The sequence below is a fragment of the Lissotriton helveticus genome, chromosome 12 (genome assembly GCF_964261635.1).
Source record: "Lissotriton helveticus chromosome 12, aLisHel1.1, whole genome shotgun sequence".
Classification (NCBI taxonomy): domain Eukaryota; kingdom Metazoa; phylum Chordata; class Amphibia; order Caudata; family Salamandridae; genus Lissotriton; species Lissotriton helveticus.
In genome coordinates, this window is record NC_136073.1 from 760,536,368 (window position 1) to 760,556,808 (window position 20,441).

The following is a 20,441-nucleotide window of genomic DNA, read 5'->3' on the forward strand; positions in this document are numbered from 1 at the left end:
CTGAAAATAAATAAATCATATAAAAAAGTCAGATTGAGCACAAAAAAAAATCAGGAATGTTAAGCTGATGGCTGACAATAAAGGCTTCAATTAAAAAATGTGTGCCTGTAATGCTACAGAGCAAGACAGGAATTTTACATGTAAGTTAACTGGTTGCATATGCCAGATTACCACAAAGCTGATGTATATGTTGGCAAAAAGAAGAAATTAAGGGGCTCATTTACTGTCTGGTAGCCCTGCAATCATACCGCTAGTGCAGAAGAGGCATCGTCTCTGCCCGGCTTGTGCCAGCTGGCCTTGCCAAATTTACAGTCTGGCTGAAGCGGGTATTCATTTCGTCCCTGAGGCACCCCCTGTGAGCTTCTTCAGGGGCATTACAACATTGATGGTAGGTATCCATGCTATAGCTTTTTATTAAGAAGACATACAGATCGAAGCGGGGAGTGCATCTTTGAAAAACATAACTAACATCCTCAATGTGCTGGGAGGTTTTTTCTGAACATGTGGCGGGCACATCTGTCCAGGACTGCACTGTTGGCAAGACATGCCGAAGCAGAATGGATGGTGGCGGGAATGGTGTTGGTGGGGCCAGAATAATCAGGATGACCACTGCTATGCTGTTGTGCCCATGCAGACATTTTGCCCTGTGGCAGAGCTGGCCGCAATTTGGTTATCATTAAAAAAATACTTTCTCTCGACCTCTAAATGATCTGGGCAATCGCCAGGATGCAGCAGGGACATCTACCGCCCTCCTCTATATGACGCCCCATATCACACAGACTGTAAGAAAATGCTCAGTCTTATAGAGGCTTGTTTCTGTAATCAACATGAAAAAGGTGACCCATAACATGTAAGAAAAGAAGTTGAGCCCTGTTAAATTGGTACACCTGTGTTACACAGGAAGAGTTCAAGTCACAGTGGAGAATTATATCTGAATGAGACAGGAAGAGGTGCAGCTACTCGGCATGGCTCGTGCTCATAGTAGTCGATGGTGAATAGCTCTTTGTATAGCGGTGGGAATACTGCATGCACAATGATCGGGTACATCTGCTGGAAATGCTGCAGTTTCTCCATGTGGTGGATGCACAAACTCCTTATCTTTCCCTTTGGCGGTAGCTGTTTGTAATATTAAAAGATAAAGAAAAGTAGTTATGTGCTGTACGTACTTTACTCCAGTTATCTGCAGCATAACACATAAAAATGCACTTTACATTGAGATAAATAAACATCTTTTAAATGCCGATAGATTAGTAAACAGAGTCACACTCTCATGTATGTTATGGAGTGTCCTACCAAATGAAAAGGCTTTGACTAACTGACACCGAAGCACAGCGCCTGGATATCCCCGGGACGAGTAGCCGTGCTTTACAAGTACTACTTGATTGATTGATTTATTATTTTTGTGACTGGTAACTTTTGTAGTGTCTGGACCTACTGCAAATGACAAGCTGCATCTCAGGATCTCCCTCCCAATGCATCTTCAGAGGACCTGTGCCATTTGGCTTTTCATAAGGCCTTTAAAACTTACTGTTCCTCGTGACTGCTGTGTAAGACCTTCTCTGGCTTGAGGAAAAAGTCCACTTTTAATGACTAGAAGCCCAGTATTATCCGAGCTCATAATGAGTCATCTAAGTGAATCAATTCAATCAAACATTTCAGCTGAGGATCACATCCCTGCGTTGGTTGGTTAGTTATCATCTGCATGCTTTTTTTTTATCAACAACATATAGAATGAAATTAACAAATATTTGTCAACTTTTTTGAAGGAACAGATTTCCAACCATGCGCATGAGTAGGTAAACAATGCATTTTGTTTTCTTTGTTTGTCACTGTCCTCATTTGATATTTTCCACATTTTACCGATTGGTGAAGGGTGCTGCTGTCCTGCTACAATATCTGGAGGGTAAACACTTGCTTTCGTTAGGTTATCTATGAAAGCTGTTGTCAAGTGCCGGGTAAAACGCTACCCTGTAAGCTTCTCCATTTTTACCTTGGAATTTGGCCACCATATGCCCACACCTATCCACAGTGGCTATGTCTATGTGATAGTTGCCTGGAACATGTCTAATTGGAGCCCATCAATTTCATCAGAAGACACAGAAGATCAGTGTAGTGACTAAGCACTTGGTGCCTTGGGTGTTCCTGTGATTATTATTCCCTGTAAGACTGCCGCGAAGCGTGTTTCCAGACCTCTGTCATGGTACTTCCTGGACCTACAATGGCAGGGTAAGCCTTCCAAAGGCTAAGTCAGCTGACATAAAAGTAACTTTATCCTACTCCAGTAGAGTTCTTGGTAGCTCCAGGTCAAGTGTGTACAATATGATGGATAAGAATAAGTGTGTCATGGTACTAAGGACTTTGTCAACGTACCAACCCTAGACAGAAAGCCAGTTGAACTGCAACCACCCCACAACCCAATGAGCACCATGCATATTGGATGCATTTTAGGTAATGATCAATACTATGAGATATCACATTGGCAATTTGTGTAATTCAAGCTGTCATTCATAATGGAAAGAGACGCTCAAGAGAACTAGGAAACCGGGGCTATAGTTCAAAGATGTATTTTTAAACTCACCCTAGTAAATACAATATAAATAGTAACTATTATAAAGATCAACAGAAGAGCGGCGGGAACATTTGCCATTGGAGTGAACGATACATTTTATTGTAATATATTCGTAAAGGTATAACATTCTTTTATATTGATATATTCAACCCCACCCTCATCTCTTTGGTTAACTAAACGTCTCTTAGGGCCAAAAAAAAGGAGGTTAATATTAAGTTTCCAAGATGATTTTCACTTGCCTACCTTCTCTGAACAATTGAACCAATGCTTATCAATCAATCAATCAGTAATCTTATATAGCGCGACTACTAACCTGTGAGGACTCAAGGCGCAAGATACTTAGTGAAACAGCAAAGCCTGCTATTCATCATCTGCGTTGAAATGAAGACCCATAAGCCCTCAGAGAGAAGGCTGGGTTTGCCTCCCAGTTGCCTTCAGCAAAGGAAGGTGATATATTCTGTATGATCTTTATCTTGAGTCCCTGGCTTGCAATTCCCCTGTTTTCTAATCCTGTTCTTAGTTTAGATAACATGCCCGTTCATCAGAATACACAATTAGCAGAAAAGGCCTTGCCAAAGTCTCACCTACTTGTATTCACAGAAGCCTGCTTTTTGGTTAAAAACAAAAAATTAAAAGTGAAATTATCAGCTTCAAATAAACTTTCTCCATCATTCAAAACAATCATAGGAACAGAGGATTTGATTGATATGAAATAACATGAATATATTCAAGCAGGCGTGATTACCATGTTGCAATGTCAATAGCATGAATACATGTGCATTTTATAGTATGACTCTTACTCTAGTTACTGTCATATTTAATTCAGAAAGGGGAATTCCAAAAAGGACAAAAACCTGATAAAATTATAACATTTCCTGAATGAGAACAAAGTATATGCAATTAATATATTTCTATATATGCATAATGATAAATGAAAGATGTTATGCAATTACATTTTATCTTGGCTATTGCAGCTGGGTACAACTGTTAAAAAGTGAAAAGAAAAAGTCGTGGAAGATGCAATTTGTCTTAATTAAAAACATATCATTTTTATGGGTGTGGTGATTTCTTTATCAAGGAACATGAAAGAGAGCAAATCTTCTTACATTTCGGCGCAGTCTCATCATTTTTTTCCAGATAATGATTGCAGTGTTGTCAAAAGTCTTACAAAATGAAGAAGTCGAAATCAAAGGCGAAAATGGTGCCATTGGTGATAATGAAGAACTTAAAGTTGTTATAACTTGCAGAACAGCACCAATTGGATCTGACATCTTAACATCGTTGACCTTTTCAATGTTGAAGATGAAGCTTGTGCATTTTGCAGAACAACTACAATTGCAGATACTGTCAGTTGTCCAACTTTCATCAGAGCCTCCATCTATCATGATGGCATAAGTGCTGTTGGAACTGGAAAATCCTGGGTTATGAGGACCAACTATAGAAAATACACTGAGAGCCCAGAATGAGGGCATAAAGATGAGGATGACCACAAAGCGTGCAAATGCATGCTGGATGTGACGTCTGCATATGTTCGGGGTGGGCGCCCTCGGGGAGTGCAGTGATCAACTACTATCACTTCCAGAGGTGGTGACATTTTCTGAGCACCATGGGTTTTTGGAGTCTTCAAAAGCTGAGACGTGCCCTACGCCTGACAATATGCAGGGCTTGGAGATATTGCTAGGTGAAATGGCAGGACCAGAACCCCTGAGGAAGCATGTTTTTTTCTTGGGAGGTGGCATCTTTGTTTCGACTTGTTTTCTTTTATTGGAAAAGGGTTAAGCAATCACTTACTTTTTCTCCTGTGCTAACAGCGTTTGAGTACAGGGTTGGTCCTCCTCCAATTCCACCTATGGGCCCAGTGAAAGCCCAAGTAAAAAGGTATTCATGGGGGCAATGAGGATTTCTTGCAAGGATTTCTTTTGCCATTCGTAACATATAGGAGTGCTATATGAATTCCAGAATACATTTTTTACCCATGTTTCACTTATATTTTTGCAGGTACTCATCACAAATTTTGAAATGTAGGAGTGTATTAATAAAAGAGTAGTGTGAATGTGTGTGTGCATTCCCACACCTTCAGATGTGTGTTAACTGCCTATCATAGGTTTCACATCCCAGTGTAGGATAGTGAATTAAGGGATCTGTATTACATTTTTATGGTCCTGATGAAAGCCATTAGACCCCGTCTGGACTGAGATGGCTTAAAAATGATAACCAATCAATCAATCAATCAATCAGGGAATTGTAAAGCGCGCTACTCACCCGTGAGGGTCTCAAGGTGCTGGTGGAGGGAGCAACTCCGTTCAGCTGAAGAGCCAGTTCTTGAGTGTCTTCCTGAAGATGTTCGGGGAGGGGGTGCGTTTGATGTCGATTGGGAGACCGTTCAGTTCTTGGCCATGATGTAGGAGAAGACTTCCACCTCTTCTGGCTCAGCTGATGCTCACGGTTTTGGCGAGGGCGTGGCCGGCGGATCGGAGGTGTCTCTTGGGTATGTGGAAGGAGATTCTCTCGTTGAGGTATTGGGGTCCGGTGTTGTGGAGGCATTTGTAGGGGTGGGTGAGTATCTTGAAAGTTATTCCCTTCTCAACGAGGAGCCAGTGGAGGTTCTGTAGGTGTTGGGTGATGTGTTCGTGTTGAGGGATGCCGAGGATGAGTCTGGCTGCGGTGTTCTGTATGGTCTGTAGTTTGCGGAGCAGGGACTTGTTGATCCCGGTATAGAGGGCATTTCCGTATCCCAGTTTGCTGGTTATTAGTGCGTGGGTGAAGGTTTTCCTTGATTCGGGGGGGATCCAGTTGAAGGTCTTTCGGAGAATGCGGAGGGTTCGGAAGCAGCTGGAGGCGACGGTGTTGACCTGTCGGGTCATGGAGAGGGAGGAGTCGAGTACGATGCTGAGGTTTCAGGCGTGGTCTGTGGGGGTGGGAGGGCTGCGAGGGCCGTGGGCCACCAGGTGTTGTCCCATGCAGAGGGTCTGAGGACGAGGACCGCTGTCTTCTCCGAGTTGAGCTTCTGACAGCTGCTGCTCATCCAGGATGCAACGCTCATCATTTCTTCCAGGAAGTTGAGTCTGGTGGTGATGGGGTCTTTGGTGAGGGAGAGGATGAGCTGGGTGTCGTTGGCTTAGGATACTATGCTGAGTCCATGCTGTCTGACGATGGCGGCGAGGGGGGACATGTAGATGTTGAAGAGCATGGGGCTGAGCGACGATCCTTGTGGTACTCCGCAGTTGATTTCCGTGGGTTCGGGGAGGAAGGGTGGCAGTCTGATTCTTCGGGTTCTGTCGGTGAGGAGGAGCGGATCCAGTCGAGGGCAGTTCCCTGTATGCTGGCGTCGTGGAGACTGGCAGTAATGGTGCGGTGGGAGATGGTGTCGAACACTGTGATGAAGTCGAGTAGGATCAAGGCAACCATTTACTTGCTTCGGGTGTTCTAATACCATCCCTTTTAGTATCATGTTTGTTTTTAGGTCTCGACTATTATATCCCGCAGGGATAAATAGACGAGAGTATAGTGGGCAAACCAAGCTCTGAAACCATTGCGGATTGCGTCCAGTTCATGTGGTGCACTCGTGCGGAACGCGCGTCCACATCAAACCCATCAGCCTCCCTCCCACAGGCATCTGAAGCTTCCCCAGCGTGCGCTCGGCCTCAGGCATTCAAGCGTGAAGTTTCCCCAGCGCGCGCTCGGCCTCACTTCTCCTCCCCCCTAATTCACCCCTGCTGTTGCTGCCCACGGCCGTATTTCACTTTAGCTCTAGCTCATTATGCTGAGAGCTTCACTTCAAAGGAATGCGCCCCCCGCCCCCACAATGTCGAATGCATTTCCCAGCCGCTTTTAATTTCATTTCACGGCCGTTTTATCTAAGTGCGTCACTTCCACCATCAATGCATTTTCACACTTTCTCCCTCTCGCTCCGAGCTCTCAGTCTGTCTAATTCTATGTCTATATTTCTCCAGGGGTCATCTGCACTTCCTCTCACCAGCTTCATCTAGATACCCGGCTGTGCGTCTCACTTTCTATCAGCGTCTATCAGTTTATTTGTCTTCTCTTTCTTGTCCATGTCATCTCTACTTCCTTTCCCCTCTCTCTCTTATTTTATACAACCCTTGCTTGACCGCCCTGATGCGCCAACACTTTCTTCCTCCCTCCCCCTCAGCTTCTCTGCTCTGCCTTTTCGCCCTTTCACCCTCCCTTCTCCCTCCAGTCCTCCACAGGCGCCAGCTCTCTCTCAGAGCCGTTCCAAAGACGTGCTAACGGCATTAGCAGCCCCTCCAGCGGGTCACTGTGCTGCAGTTCTGGGAGCACTCCACGGGGCTCAAGAGACCTCTGCGCAGCCAGTAATTGAGAAGTAGATTCAGCACTCACTTTACAAATCAGAGCATTTTCGCTTACTTTTCACAGATACAGCTGGCCCTTGATGTGCTCGTAGTGATGTGAGCATCGCTTCCACATTAAATCGATTATCTGAGACTCTACATTTGCCTACATTAAACACGAATCCTTAAACTGCTTCCCAGCCCTAACGTTCTGTGAACCCTGTGCATTGGGTGAAATTAGGCCAACTGTTCTCTGTTACCTCTGTCGAGTTTTCCTCTGTTTATCTAAGTGCGTCACTTCCACCATCAATGCATTTTCACACTTTCTCCCTCTCGCTCCGAGCTCTCAGTCTGTCTAATTCTATGATTATATTTCTCCAGGGGACATCTGCACTTCCTCTCACTGGCTTCATCTAGATACCCGGCTGTGCGCCTCACTTTCTATCAGCGTCTATCACTTTATTTGTCTTCTCTTTCTTGTCCATGTCATCTCTACTTCCTTTCCCCTCTCTCTCTTCTTTTATACAACCCTTGCTTGACCGCCCTGATACGCCAACACTTTCTTCCTCCCTCCCCCTCAGCCCCTCTACTCTGCCCTTTTGCCCTTTCACCCTCCCTTCTCCCTCCAGCCCTCCACAGGCGCGAGCTCTCTCTCAGAGCCGTTCCAAAGACGTGCTAACGGCATTAGCAGCCCCTCCAGCTGGTCACTGTGCTGCAGTTCTGGGAGCACTCCACGGGGCTCAGAGACCTCTGTGCAGCCAGTAATTGAGAAGTAGATTATATTTTTAGACTAAAAATTATCAGGATCATCAATCACCTCCCAGGGAAGAGGAGACATTCTGGTTCTTGTTTTTTGTGCTTCTGGCGCCCGTTCAAATTAAACTCTCCTTGTAAATGTTTTCATTTCCATGCCATCTGCGTATCTCAACTGTCCCAATGTCATGTTGTCTGCATTTCTTTTCCTCTCGCTTGCCTCCTCCCCCATTTCACTCATTTCCAGTCTCGGCTTCTCTCTTGTGCCCTCCATCTATCTACCTCTCTCCCTTCCTCCTCTTCCCTATCGTCTTCCTCCCCGCTCCTTCCCCACCTGTCTAAACTCTTTCTTCCATAGCTGCCTAGATTCCAGTTTGCTTATGTGTTTACTTTTCAGTGTTTGAAATGTACTTGTATGTGAAATGTCAATTCCGAATGGATGCCACTGTGAGTTACAGTTTACCGCAAGTCCAGCTTTGCCTTTATTGCCAATTTCAGAATAACCTGGGCGACCTAGAAACAGTGGAGTGATTAGGAATGTAGCTGAGTACATTTTTGTTTCCGGTGTAAACGACAGAACATGTTGGGTGTTGCATGCTTCCCAGGATAACTTATGAAAATATAAGAAAATCGACAAAGAACGGGCTGACTACAGTGCCATTTTACTAGGGCACAGCTGTCTGTATGAAGCACTGGTGACAGCAGTTGCTGACTTCTGCCATACAGTTTGCTGCCTTGCTTGCGCTCCTCTTTCCCTCTTTTACCCGTTTCTTCTTTCCTCTATCTGCCCCGCGGCCCTTTCTCTCTTTGCCTTGCAGCGTCTTTTTTTTTGTGTGCTTCTGACGCCCATTCAAATTAAACTCTCCTTGCAAATGTTTTCATTTCCACGCCATCTGCGTATCTCAACTCTCCCATTGTCACGTTGTCTGCATTTCTTTTCCTCTCGCTTGTCTCTTCCCCCATTTAACACATTTCCAGTCTCGGCTTCTCTTTTGTGCCCTCCATCTATCTACCCCCTCCCTTCCTCCTCTTCCCTCTCGTCTTCCTTCCCCCACCTGTCTAAACTCTTTCTTCCATAGCTGCCTAGATTCCAGTTTGCTTATGTGTGACTTATGTACAGCTGCACGCTTTATTTCCGCTTTAAAAGCAGTTTTTTATGTGCATAAAAAGACACTTTTCAAGATGATGCTGCAGATGCATTTCACATGTATTTCAAATATGAGCACGAAAAAAGACAGACCAGTAAAATACACCATTTATAACTCCTGGCAGCCATGTTCTAAGATATTACTACATCTGTTTTGCCTAATAATGTACAACTATTCAGAAATACTGTTTACAAAATGTAGCTTTTAATCTACTTTATGTCACAAATTTTTACTTTATTAGCGTTGGACTGCCATTCCACGTTGCATTTTCTTATTCTCTCTACACCCCCCTCTCTACACCCATCTCTCTCTACACCCATCTCTCTCTACACCCATCTCTCTCGCTACACCCCTCTCTCGATACACCCCTCTCGCTACACCCCTCTCGCTACACCCCTCTCGCTACACCCCCCTCTCGCTACACCCCCCTCTCGCTACACCCCCTCTCTCTAAGCCCCCCTCTCTCTAAGCCCCCCTCTCTCTACACCCCTCTCTCTCTACCCCCTCTCTCCACACCCCTCTCTCTACACCCCTCTCTCTACACCCCTCTCTCTACACCCCTCTCTCTCGCTACCCCACTCTCTCTACACCCCTCTCTCTAAACCCCTCTCTCTACACCCCTCTTTCTACACCCCTCTGTCTACACCCTTCTTTCTACAACCCTCTCTCTACACCCCTCTCTCTACACCCCTCTCTCTCTACACCCCTCTCTCTACACCCCTCTCTCTCTACACACCCTCTCTACACCCTCCTCTCTACACTCCCCTCTCACACCCCCCTCTCTGCACCCCTCTCTCTACACCCCTCTCTCTACACCCCTCTCTCTACACCCCTATTGCTACACCCCTCTCGCTACACCCCTCTCGCTACCTCCTCTCACTACACCCCTCTTGCTACACCCCTCTTGCTACACCCCTCTCTCTACTCCCCTGTCTCTACACCCCTCTCTCTACACCCCTCTCTCTCTACACCCCTCTCTCTCTATCGCCCTCTATCTATCTATCTTTCGCCCTCTAGCTATCTATCGCCCTCACTATATCTATCTGTCTATCTATCGCCCTCGCTCTGTCCATCTATCTCACTCACTCTATTGCCATCACTCCATCGATCGATCACACTCACTCTATCTATCTATCGCCCTCACTCTATCTATCTATCACCCTAACTCTATCTATCTATCACACCACCACAGCATCACTCAGGGGCACCACAACATCACTATGCGCTACCACAGCTTCACTGAACGACACAGCATCACTCGTTGCCATCCCCAACATCACTAAGTGCCACCACAGCATCAATCTGTGCAACCATTCAACAACAACTGGTTCAAATATGTTCTCTCAATGTTTCAAACTTAATTACAAATGTCACAAAAAGATGTTAATATTACACTTCTGTTCTTAGATTTTCCTCCCAGTAAAATACACTGAACATAATCTTCACAAAAGTTAATTACAAAAGCTTAAGCTATTGCCATTATACATTACAATAACTTTTATTTAAGTATTACTTATTTAAAAAAATTAAAAACGATTGTTATTTGTAATATCAATACATCTAAGTCACGTAAATACAAAACATGTTGCATTACAAATGCTATAGGTGTCACATTTTCAAAATTTAAACGTATTGGCATTGTACATGACAAAGCTATTAATTTTGCTATTTTCAAAACCAACACATAAATAAAAAAATTGTCATTTACAAGACCAATAGCTTAAACTTTCCTAATGCGAGACCTATTGCATTGCAAATGTTTGTTTATCTAACCCTAGTACTGCCCCTGATGCAAAGATTTGCCAGATGGTGCATGATGTAAACAGTACCACCGATCTCCAACAGGATATCTATCCTTAGAAGTGCCCTCCCCCCATTTGTGCGGAGGTTTAGCCCATCCAAGCATGTTAGGTGCTTTGAATGTGGACTCGATGAAGCAGGCCAGGAGGGGAAACCCAAGTGGGTGAGAGTCCATAAGATCCATTATATGGATTCCTTAGGGATAGGAAGGATAACTTTAGTGGTTCCACTCCCTATTTTAATTATTTGATGTTCTAGATTTGGAAGCAGAGTGGTGTCACTCGTCTGACTTCTTACTCCCTCTTTTGATTATCTTTGGAACTGGAAAATCTTCATTTATGGCTTGTCTCACAATCGGTAACTGCATTGCAGTACAAATGCTTGATGTATTCTCATGGATCTAGTCGCTCTTCTCATGCTACTACTGCTTGCTCTAGTGGCACATACATGTAACTTGTTTCAAAGTGTTTCATGCATCAGAAAGCAGGTCTCACTCGAGGAGCTTGAAATGTGTATACTGACAAGGTCCAGTTTTCACTTATTTTGTTTAGTAACTCTCCTGTGAAGTAGAATCCCATTGTTTCACTTAATGTTTGTTCAGTCAGGTAGACATTACATCCATTCACAAAGGATTCATGCTGGCATTATTTCTTTATTGGGAAGTGTAGGAAAGTGCCCTTTTTGTATGTTCACCCCCACACTTTTCTTCTCCAATGCTGATGGTTTTGACTCTGAAACTGCAGTGAGACCTGCTAACCAAGCATCAGTGCCAGTGCTCTATCCCTGAACATGAGAATGTGAATTGGCAACCGCAATTAGCAAAGACTTTAACCCCCTTTTAAGTCCCTGGTAAGTGGTACCAATGGTTAACAGGGCATAGGAGTTTAAGTGGCCACCGGGGCCAGAAGAACTGATTGTGCCACTTTAAGTGACCCAAGTAAACAAATGACAGCAGGACTGCCATTGCAGACTGCAGGAGCAGTGCAAACTGCTCAAACTCGACTTTGCCCTCACCATGAGAGGCAAAGTCACAGTACTATTTTTAATATATCAGTCACCTCTAAGGTAGGCCTTCTGAGCCCAGGAGGCAGGGTGCATTATATTAGCAACTTGGACATATAAGTGCAAGCTTAAATATCCCTATAGTAACCTTCTTCCATTAGGGGCTACTATAGGTGTTTAAGGGGCCATATGCTAACATTGGCTGGCACCTGGGCACCCCAAATTTGCCAGCTGTATTATGGTCCGGCTGAAATGTGTCATTTTAGTATCAAATAACTGGTCTCATCAAACCCAACCTTTTTCCAAAGTCAGATTTATTGTGACATGCACCCATGTGGCTACCTTAAAGGCTGCTCACTTTGTTGCACTAGCATTTCCTGTGCCCTGGCTGACAGCTTACAGCTGCTGCCTCCAAGCCTGGAATCTGACCCCCCTGCCAAGAGGTGTGAACTCAAAAACAAAGGCTTGCCTGGGCGTGAGGTGTTGCCTCCTTCCTTGACCCAAGGCAGTGAGCTTCAAAGCTCCCACTTCCTCTTATATAAAATTATGCTTTCTCCCAGAGAAGGAAAAAAACAAGCCCCTCCCCACCCACATTTGCAATCTGGGCAGGCGTGATAACTAATCTGCTACACTGCCAGAAGGCTAGCCACACCCTAAGGATGGGCTACTTGGTCTGTACAGCCGAAAAAGGGTTCTGTCATTTTTAAAAGTGTCAGAATAGAGTCCAGAGTATGCAACTTCAGGACCTGCAAGGTACAAAGCAAAGGCACAGTAACTTGCTGTGGACCAGAGACCAGTTCCAAATGAAAGAGGAAACCCTATGAAAGCCAAACGCAGCATCAGAACTCCCTTAGACTAGAGGTACTCGTCCCCTGCAGCCCGCAGGAAAAATACGGCCATGGAACTAAAGAATCACTCTCCATCGGGCCTGCCGAGAGATCGCCCAGAGGTAAATGGTTTAGTGCATAGCAACCCAAGGCTGAGCTTGCCGCTGCCAAGGCTGCTTGGTGGCCAGTCCAGCTACCACTACCTTTGTTCGACACTGTGCCACGAGGGAACCTGCAGCATCTTCAAACCGATGCCTCCGTGGCCCTGTTATCGAATTTTTGCACCCTTTTACTTACCAGTAGCGTCTAAGTGGTAAAACTAGAAACACTTGAGGCTCCCTTTCAGTACCAGGGACAGCCAGGACAACTCAGCACCCGGGCCCTACAAGACAGGTAAAATTCAACTGCCTGTCGGACCCTGGTCCTGGGACCCGCATCACCTTACCACCCAGTGGATCCAATGAAATCGAGATGCAAGTGACTGATTGTCCATAGTGGTTTTCCCCATCGACTGCAATGTTAATGTTTTACAAGAGTGAAATGCAGTGATTTATTTTTCCATTAAAAACCCAAAACTCCAGTTATACTCATCCAGTTGTCTTCGTTTTGGTGTCTAAATTTATATAAAAACTGATTTATTTTGAAATTGGTGTTGAATTTCTTTCGAGTTGTGTCAATTATTTATCATCCATGTTGGTACTCTAAATGCTTAACATATGTTCCTCTAGTAAAGTCTGACTGTTCTTGTTATACAGTTCCTACAAATTAAGTAGGACTGTGTATCTGGACAACATAAGCTTCAATATTTGTGTGCATGTTAAACTGTAAGGCAAAAACAGTTTGGTGGCGTTCAGATATTTCCATGGCACACGGTTCGATATTAAAACCTGCTATGTCGAACTCAGTTGCATAATCAATCTCAGCTGACTTTGCCCGTACTGGAGGAGAGACATGTCATTCTGTATTATATTGAATGCAGATGATATAACTTTATTCAAAGAATAAAATGTGAGTCAACAATGTAGTTGAGCCATTATCCACAACAGCCAATGTTTTTTACTAATTTAATCCTGTGAATGAATGAATGAAGCGGGATTTACACATGCGCGACTTAGCCCCATGGGCGTCAAGGCGCCTAACACCAAACTAGCTGAGGCACAAGATGGGTAGAGCTTACTGGTACGCATTAACAAAGCACCCCGTTTTCAGAGACTTCCTAAAGAGATCCAGTGAGGGTTGTGATTTAATCTCAAGGGGAAGTGAGTTCCATAATTGGGGTGCCAAGATGGGAAAGGCCTTACTTCCCCATCTAACCTTCCTGGAGCGCGGAACTACCAGTTGATTAAGCTCTAAGGAGCGTAGGCATCTACTCGGAACATATCGAGTAAGCCGGGATCCAAGCGCATCAGCTGGGCCGGCCATGAGGGCACGATATGTAAGGCAGAGTAGTTTAAAAGATACTCTCGAGATGATGGGGAGCCAATGAAGACTCTTCCTTGCCATGGTCGCTGAGGACAACCAGGGCAGGGCCAAGACAAATCGTGCCGCCGCATTCTGTACGACCTGCAAGCGCTGTAGAAAGCCCTTGTTGGCTCCGGCATACAGTGAGTTACAATAATCAAGCCTTGAGCCAACAAGAGTGATCACAACCTGCTTGCGTGCCTGCGGGGAGAGATAGTGAAGGATTCTTTTCAGAGTCCTAATGACCCCCCAGCAGGTGGCCACAGTTTTATAGACCTGGGCTTCCATAGATAGCTGAGTGTCAAAAATGACCCCTAGATTCCTAGCAGATTGTGTGGGAGTGGGGCAGTTGCCTAAAGATGGAGACCACCATTCACCTGACCACATGTCCTGGTCTTTGCCAAAGACCAGGACCTCTGTTTTGTCACCGTTCAACCTTAGAGAATTTGTCTTAAGCGTTCAGCAGCTTCTTGCTGAGAAATTTTCCAAAGTTGTTTGTAAATGGCATATATGAACCGTTTAGAACATGGTGACTTAGATCTCAACTAAAAATCTTGTAAATCCATGTCATCAGAAAGGAGAGAAAGATGTTCTTTAATTGCAGATAAGGTGGAATGCTGTAACCGTTGCTGGCATAACTTTCCTATGCTATAGGTGATACCCACCACTGAATGTTGTGACTGTATGTATCGGAGGTCTCGCCTGCTAACTTTAAAACTCATTGTGGAGTTTATAAAATGTGTGTTACAACCATTAGTGTCAACTGAACACATTAACCCCCTAGCTGCGAGGCCTGTCTCTCCCAACTGCACCCCTCCCAGTCTTTTTTTGCCTAATTGGCTAAGTTTGTGCTTAGGCTCTCATAACTTTCTGTCTACATAAGGTATCAATGCCAAATGTGCATACTTTTCTTTCAACATCCTGAGGATTCTGAAGATACCAAGGGTTTGTGGATTCCCCTGGAGGAGACCGAGAAATTATTCAAAATACAGCTACATTTTGGGGTTTTTGGGGCAAAAATTGTAAAAACGTGCTGAAGAAGAAAGTGTCTGTTTTTCCCTGTAAATGGTATCAACAAAGGGTTTTTGGTGCTAAAATCACCATCTTCCCAACTTTCAGGAAAAGGCAGACTTTAGTCAGAAAAATAAAATTTCTACACAGTTTTGGAATTTTATTGGGCCAATTTTTCCTATTTTTTGTGCGTTCAACCTACTTCCAGTTAGTGGAAGGAGGTTGAAACCAATAATGGATTCCAGAAAGCTATACATTTCTGAAAATAGTCAGAATTCTAAATACAGCAAGGGGTCATTTATGTAGATCCTTCAAGGTTTTCCTATAGAAAATAACAGGTGAAATAAAAAAAATATTGAAATTGGATTGAAAAAAACAGCAGTGTATGCCTAGGGTTTCCACTGTAACTTCTAACTATGGCAGATTTTTTAAATCAATATTTAATTATATTCGCTGGACCCTTCTGATGCTGGGATATATAGGACTTGTAGGCTCACCAAGAATCAGAGGTACCCAGGGCCAATAACTGAGTTGCACCTTGCAGTGGTTTTTCATTGTGTGCCAGGTATGCAGCAATTCATTTGGTAAAATATAAAGAGTGATAAACAGGTATCAAGGAAAACTATATATTTCCGAAATGGGAACAACATATGGAGTTTAGAAGCAGTGGTTATTTTCACATCTCTGAAAATGACTTATTTTTTACCCACTGTCTTATATTTGTAAGGCAGAAATGCATAGAAAGACAATTGGTAATAACCCTTGTTCTACTATTCTGTGTTTCCCTAAGTCTCCCAATAAAAATGGTACCTCACTTGTGTGGGTAGGTCTGGTACCCGCAACAGGAAATGACCCAAAATGCGACAAGAACATATAATGCATTTTTTCACTGAAAAACTGACTCTTTTTTTGCAAATTGCCTTGTTGTGGATTCTGGGCCATAGCTCATCCTACACCTAGGGAAACCTTGCTAACCTGTTATTTTTTTTAAATCAGACACCCAGGGGAATCCAGGTTGGGAAGACTTGTGTGGTTCTCACCAGGTTCTGTTACCCAGAATCCCTTGCAAACCTCAAAATGTGTCTAAAAACACATTTTCCTCACATTTCTGTGATGGAAAGCTCTGGAATCTGAGTGGAGCCACACTTCCTTCCATCCAGCAATCGCATAAATCTTCCAATAAAAATGGTACCTCACTTGTGCCCATGCCAGGAAACGGCCCAAAACGCAGCATGGACAAATCACATTTTTCCACTGAAAACTGACTCTTATTTGCTATGTACCTAGCTGTGGATTTTGGACTGTAGCTCAGCCATCACCCAGGGAAACCTAGCAAACCTGTGCATTTTTGAAAATTATACATCCACGGAAATCCAGGATGGGGTGACTTGTGTGGCTCTCACCAGGTTCTGTTACCCAGAATCCCTTGCACACCTCAACATTTGTCTAAAAAACAAATTTCTCTCATTTTCTGTGATGGAAGGTCCTGGAATCTGTGGGGAGCCACAAACTTTCACCCACCCAGCATTCCCCCAAGTCTTCCAATAAAAATGGTAACTTACTTGTGTGGGGAGACCTAGTGTCCACAACAGGAAATGGCTAAAAATGTACTGTGGAGATATCAATATTAACAATAACAAAACAACCTGCTTTTGCAAGGGAGTCACCTGCGTTTTTTGGTCCTGGGCTTGGCGGCCATCTAGGGAAACCTACCAAGCAGAGGCATTTCTGAAAGGTAGCAGGGGTACAAAGTAGCAGAAACGTTTTTAGTAAGTGGGATAGGGATGTTTAGAAAGAGATAAAGAAAACAGGGGAATACCACCATTTTGATTATTGACACTCGTCCCGCCGTGGAGAGAGGGTGTTTAATCCAGTGTTCTACCTGGGTTGTAAGGCCATCCATGGCCGGGCCATAGTTTAGATGAAGTGTCTGATCCTTGTCTCGATGAAGGTGTATACCAACGTATTTAGTGCTATCCGTGTTCCAGGTTGAGGGATACTCAATGGAAATGGGACAAGAGTTGTCTGTAAGGGGAAAGAGTTCAGATTTTGTCCAATTGATCTGGAGACCCGACAGGTTACCCAATTGCTTTATTTCTGTAAGTAACAAGGGGGGGGGGGGTGTTGTAAACAAGAAGTCATCCGAATACATTGAGATGAGGAGGGGACATTGGGTAAGTTGAACGCACGTTGTATGTGTGCTCTTGAAGATGGCAGACTAGTGGGTCAATTCTAATGAGGAATAGGAGGGGGTATGGGGGCAGACCTTCCTGATCCCTCTGGTGATAGAGAAGGTCTCCATTAGGATGCCATTGATCCCGAGGTGCCCTTTCGGAGAAGAATATAAAAGCATAACTAAGGAGATTAAACCGTTGGAGAGGTCGGGTTTGGTCAAGTTTTCTCTCAAGAAGAGCCACCTCAGCGGGTAGAATGCTTTCTCGTCATCCAAGAGAGCGACCACCGAGGGAGTTGTGGGGGAAATCTTGTGCAAATAGTCAGAAGATGGAGGGAAGTGGCCATATGGGGGACGAAACTGGACTGAACTGACTGAACGGTAGAAATAATTTGTTCCATTGGTAGGAACACTCTGATAGCGAGAATTTTGAACCAAGATCTTATTGTCAAAATTAGGAAGGGATAATGGACAATAGGATATACACACATGAGGGTTCTTGTCGGGTTTCAAAAGGAGCGTGAGCACCGCTTCGCGCAAAGAGGGTGGCAAAGAGCTCATGTCCAAGGATTCAGTGTACATGGCTAAGAGGTGTGGTACTAGTTGTTGCTTAAAAGCTTTATAAAGTGCTCCCATTGGGCCATCAAGGCCAGGGGACTTGGACCCATCTAGAGCATCAATTGCCTGAATCACTTCATCGCATGTTGTTAGTTCACTGGCCAGCAGTGAGCCACACCTAGGCAATTTCCGCCAAGTAAGGTGGGATCTCTGGTATAATACAGACAGGATGTGTAGAGTTGTCCATAATAGCACACTCTCATTGTCAGGGATGGGGTTCCCAGAGCCTGTATGTAACTCAGTGACATATCTACTAAAGAGGTTGGGATGTAGTAGTCGTGCTAATGTGTGGCCGGGACACTCCCCCTCGCTATAGCGGCGAGCCATGGTGTGTTTCTCCATATATGCAAGCTCTCGGTTGGCCAGTTTGCGAAATCCAGTTAGGAAGATTGAGCGTCTATGCAGCTGGGGGGGTTCCACCTGATTGGGAGGCAGCTTGGTTTATTTCTGTTTGTATCCGTTCTAGATATGAGTGTATTATACGCAGGATGCCAACATGCTTAGATATGCACTCTTCGCAAATGTACGACTTAAAAGCGTCCCAGGGTATAAGGTATGCAGTAGAAGTTTTATCTTGGTGGCCTAGAGTGTGGCATTGGCATAAAGAAGCCAGTAGTTCAGCTACATCCAAATATCATGAGAGGTGGAGTAGAAGGTATAACCAGGAATGGAGGGATATCGAGTGTGCCAGATGTCATGGAGGGCATATTCATCCACCATATGGCGGAGCACTCCTGCACGTGGGGTTTACTACTCAGCTTGTGGAGTTGATGGTAGGATGCAGTATAATGTTAAAGTCCCTACCTAAAACAGCCAGCCCCGCCTCAGTACCTCCCATATGAGAATAGAGAGCTTGGAAAAATTTAGCGGCATCAGTGTTTGGGCACATATGTTAATGAATGGCGTATGTTTGTCAGCAAGGATGCCAGATAGTATCAGATATTGCCCATCAGGGTCTGTATGACTAGTGTGCAATGAAAAGGGGACACTTTTATGTATGAGAATACAGATCTCCCGGGAATATGAACTGCTCCAGGCAGTCACTTATGGCAGGGAGGCTCGAGGTGGGAGGTGAGTTTCTTGAAGAAAAACTATTTTCGCACTGTGGAGGGACAGATAGGAGAGGACTTGCTTGCCCTTACAGGGATTGTTAATACCACAAATGTTCCATGTAAGGAAGGGGATGTCTATCACCCTCAAAAGGCCCTTTGGAACAGGCATGGAGAATGGGGACTTTGAGGAAACCATGCCATGTGATTGAAAACACATGGTGTACCTGATGGATTTTCTGCAACAAACAAAATGCAAACAAGGAGAAAACCCCCACTACCACCACCTTTCAGCCCCAGCAGACAAAAAAACATCCAGCCATTCCCTGAAATTAAAACATAAATCTGAACAACTCAGCTAAAACTAATTTGGTATACACCACTGGGGAGAGGTGAAGTCACAGCAAAGTGTGTGGTCCACTTGGAGAAAGGATACATGTAACTGGGAAAAAGAATCAACCACATGGAAACAACATTATAAAGCAGTAAGGATGGGGAGACAATGATGACCGGTAGGCATCACAAAATCCACTCTCCTGGGGGTGGGAGGAGGAGTGCAAAAAGAGCAATTGATTGACAAAATGCAGAACAATGTCATACATTCACCCCAGTACAGAGATCTGGGCCTAAATTCATCGTTTTTTTGCTCACCATGCCATTCCAGTTTGGACCCAGCTATATGCAAATCAGTCTTGACCCTGTGCCCAATGGGACCAGTCCAGCCCGAACAGCCAGGCCAGGCCAGGTCCTCCCTGGTGGGAGGAGGAGGCCAGTAACCCAGAAGGGAAGAGATGTGCGGATGTCCGATTCAGTCTGGGGGGGCTGTGCGGCAGTGGCCGGTGAGTCAGAGCGTTCTGAGGTGCTGCGTCTGGAAGGGGAGGATCTCTAGGCATATTGTTTGCAAAAGTCAACCGCCAATCTTGTGTAGTGAGTTCTTGGCATCACTGAATCTTGACTGACCTTTTGAACTATGATGGTGAAATCTGGGTAGAGGGAGATAGAAGAGCCCTGGTAGTGTAGGGGCTCATGCTTGCGGCTAGGCGGAGGGTAGTGTAGCTGAGGAGGCACGATATGATCAGATGTGGGGATGCTCCTGCAAAGGTGAAGATTTTTTATTGTGATCAGTTATGTATGTAGCTGCTCAACAAATGCATCAGGGCATCCCATATTCGAAGTTTCTTCTATGCCAGAGATGTTGATATTGTTCCCGCGGGACCTTCACTCCATGTCCTCATCTTTGATGGCCACTGTCTTCAGAGTATGTTCCAGTTTTTTCAAGACATTTCAATGTGGTGGTAGCACCATCCTCCAACCCCGAAATTTGTTCTTTCATGCTGTTGATTCTGTCATTCTGGTGGTCCAAGCACTCCCCCGTACGATCGATGCAATTTGTGAGTGTGTCAATGCAGGCATCTATGGAATGAAACCCAGCCCTAAGCTCCGCCATGACGGCGGTCGTGCCACTGATTGCATCGGCACTGGACTCATGATCTGGAGGATTGTCTGTCTCCAAGTGTGAGCCCTGGTGTCTCGCTGGTTTGGTTTGCTCAAAGAGCAGTTCGCGCTGACTGGGGTCGGAGCGGCCCATTGCAAGAAGGGACCAGGATAGGGCGCCATGCAGGCTGGGGAGCAAGGCGTTGTATAAAGGACATGATGGATAGGATAGTGGAAGGAAGGTCTCTCTGCCTTTTCAGGTTGTCCAGCCCCCGCGCCAATT

General features: G+C 44.9%; 1 protein-coding gene across 1 annotated transcript in view; it reads right to left on the minus strand.

The window, feature by feature from the left end:
* Positions 1–395: 395 nt before the first annotated feature.
* Positions 396–20,441, minus strand: part of RORC (RAR related orphan receptor C) — a 327,095-nt gene continuing 307,049 nt past the window's right edge. The window contains exon 10 of the mRNA XM_078671266.1: positions 396–1,116. Coding sequence (XP_078527392.1) covers positions 913–1,116 — 204 coding nt within the window. The 3' untranslated portion in view covers positions 396–912. The remainder of the gene's footprint in view (positions 1,117–20,441) is intronic.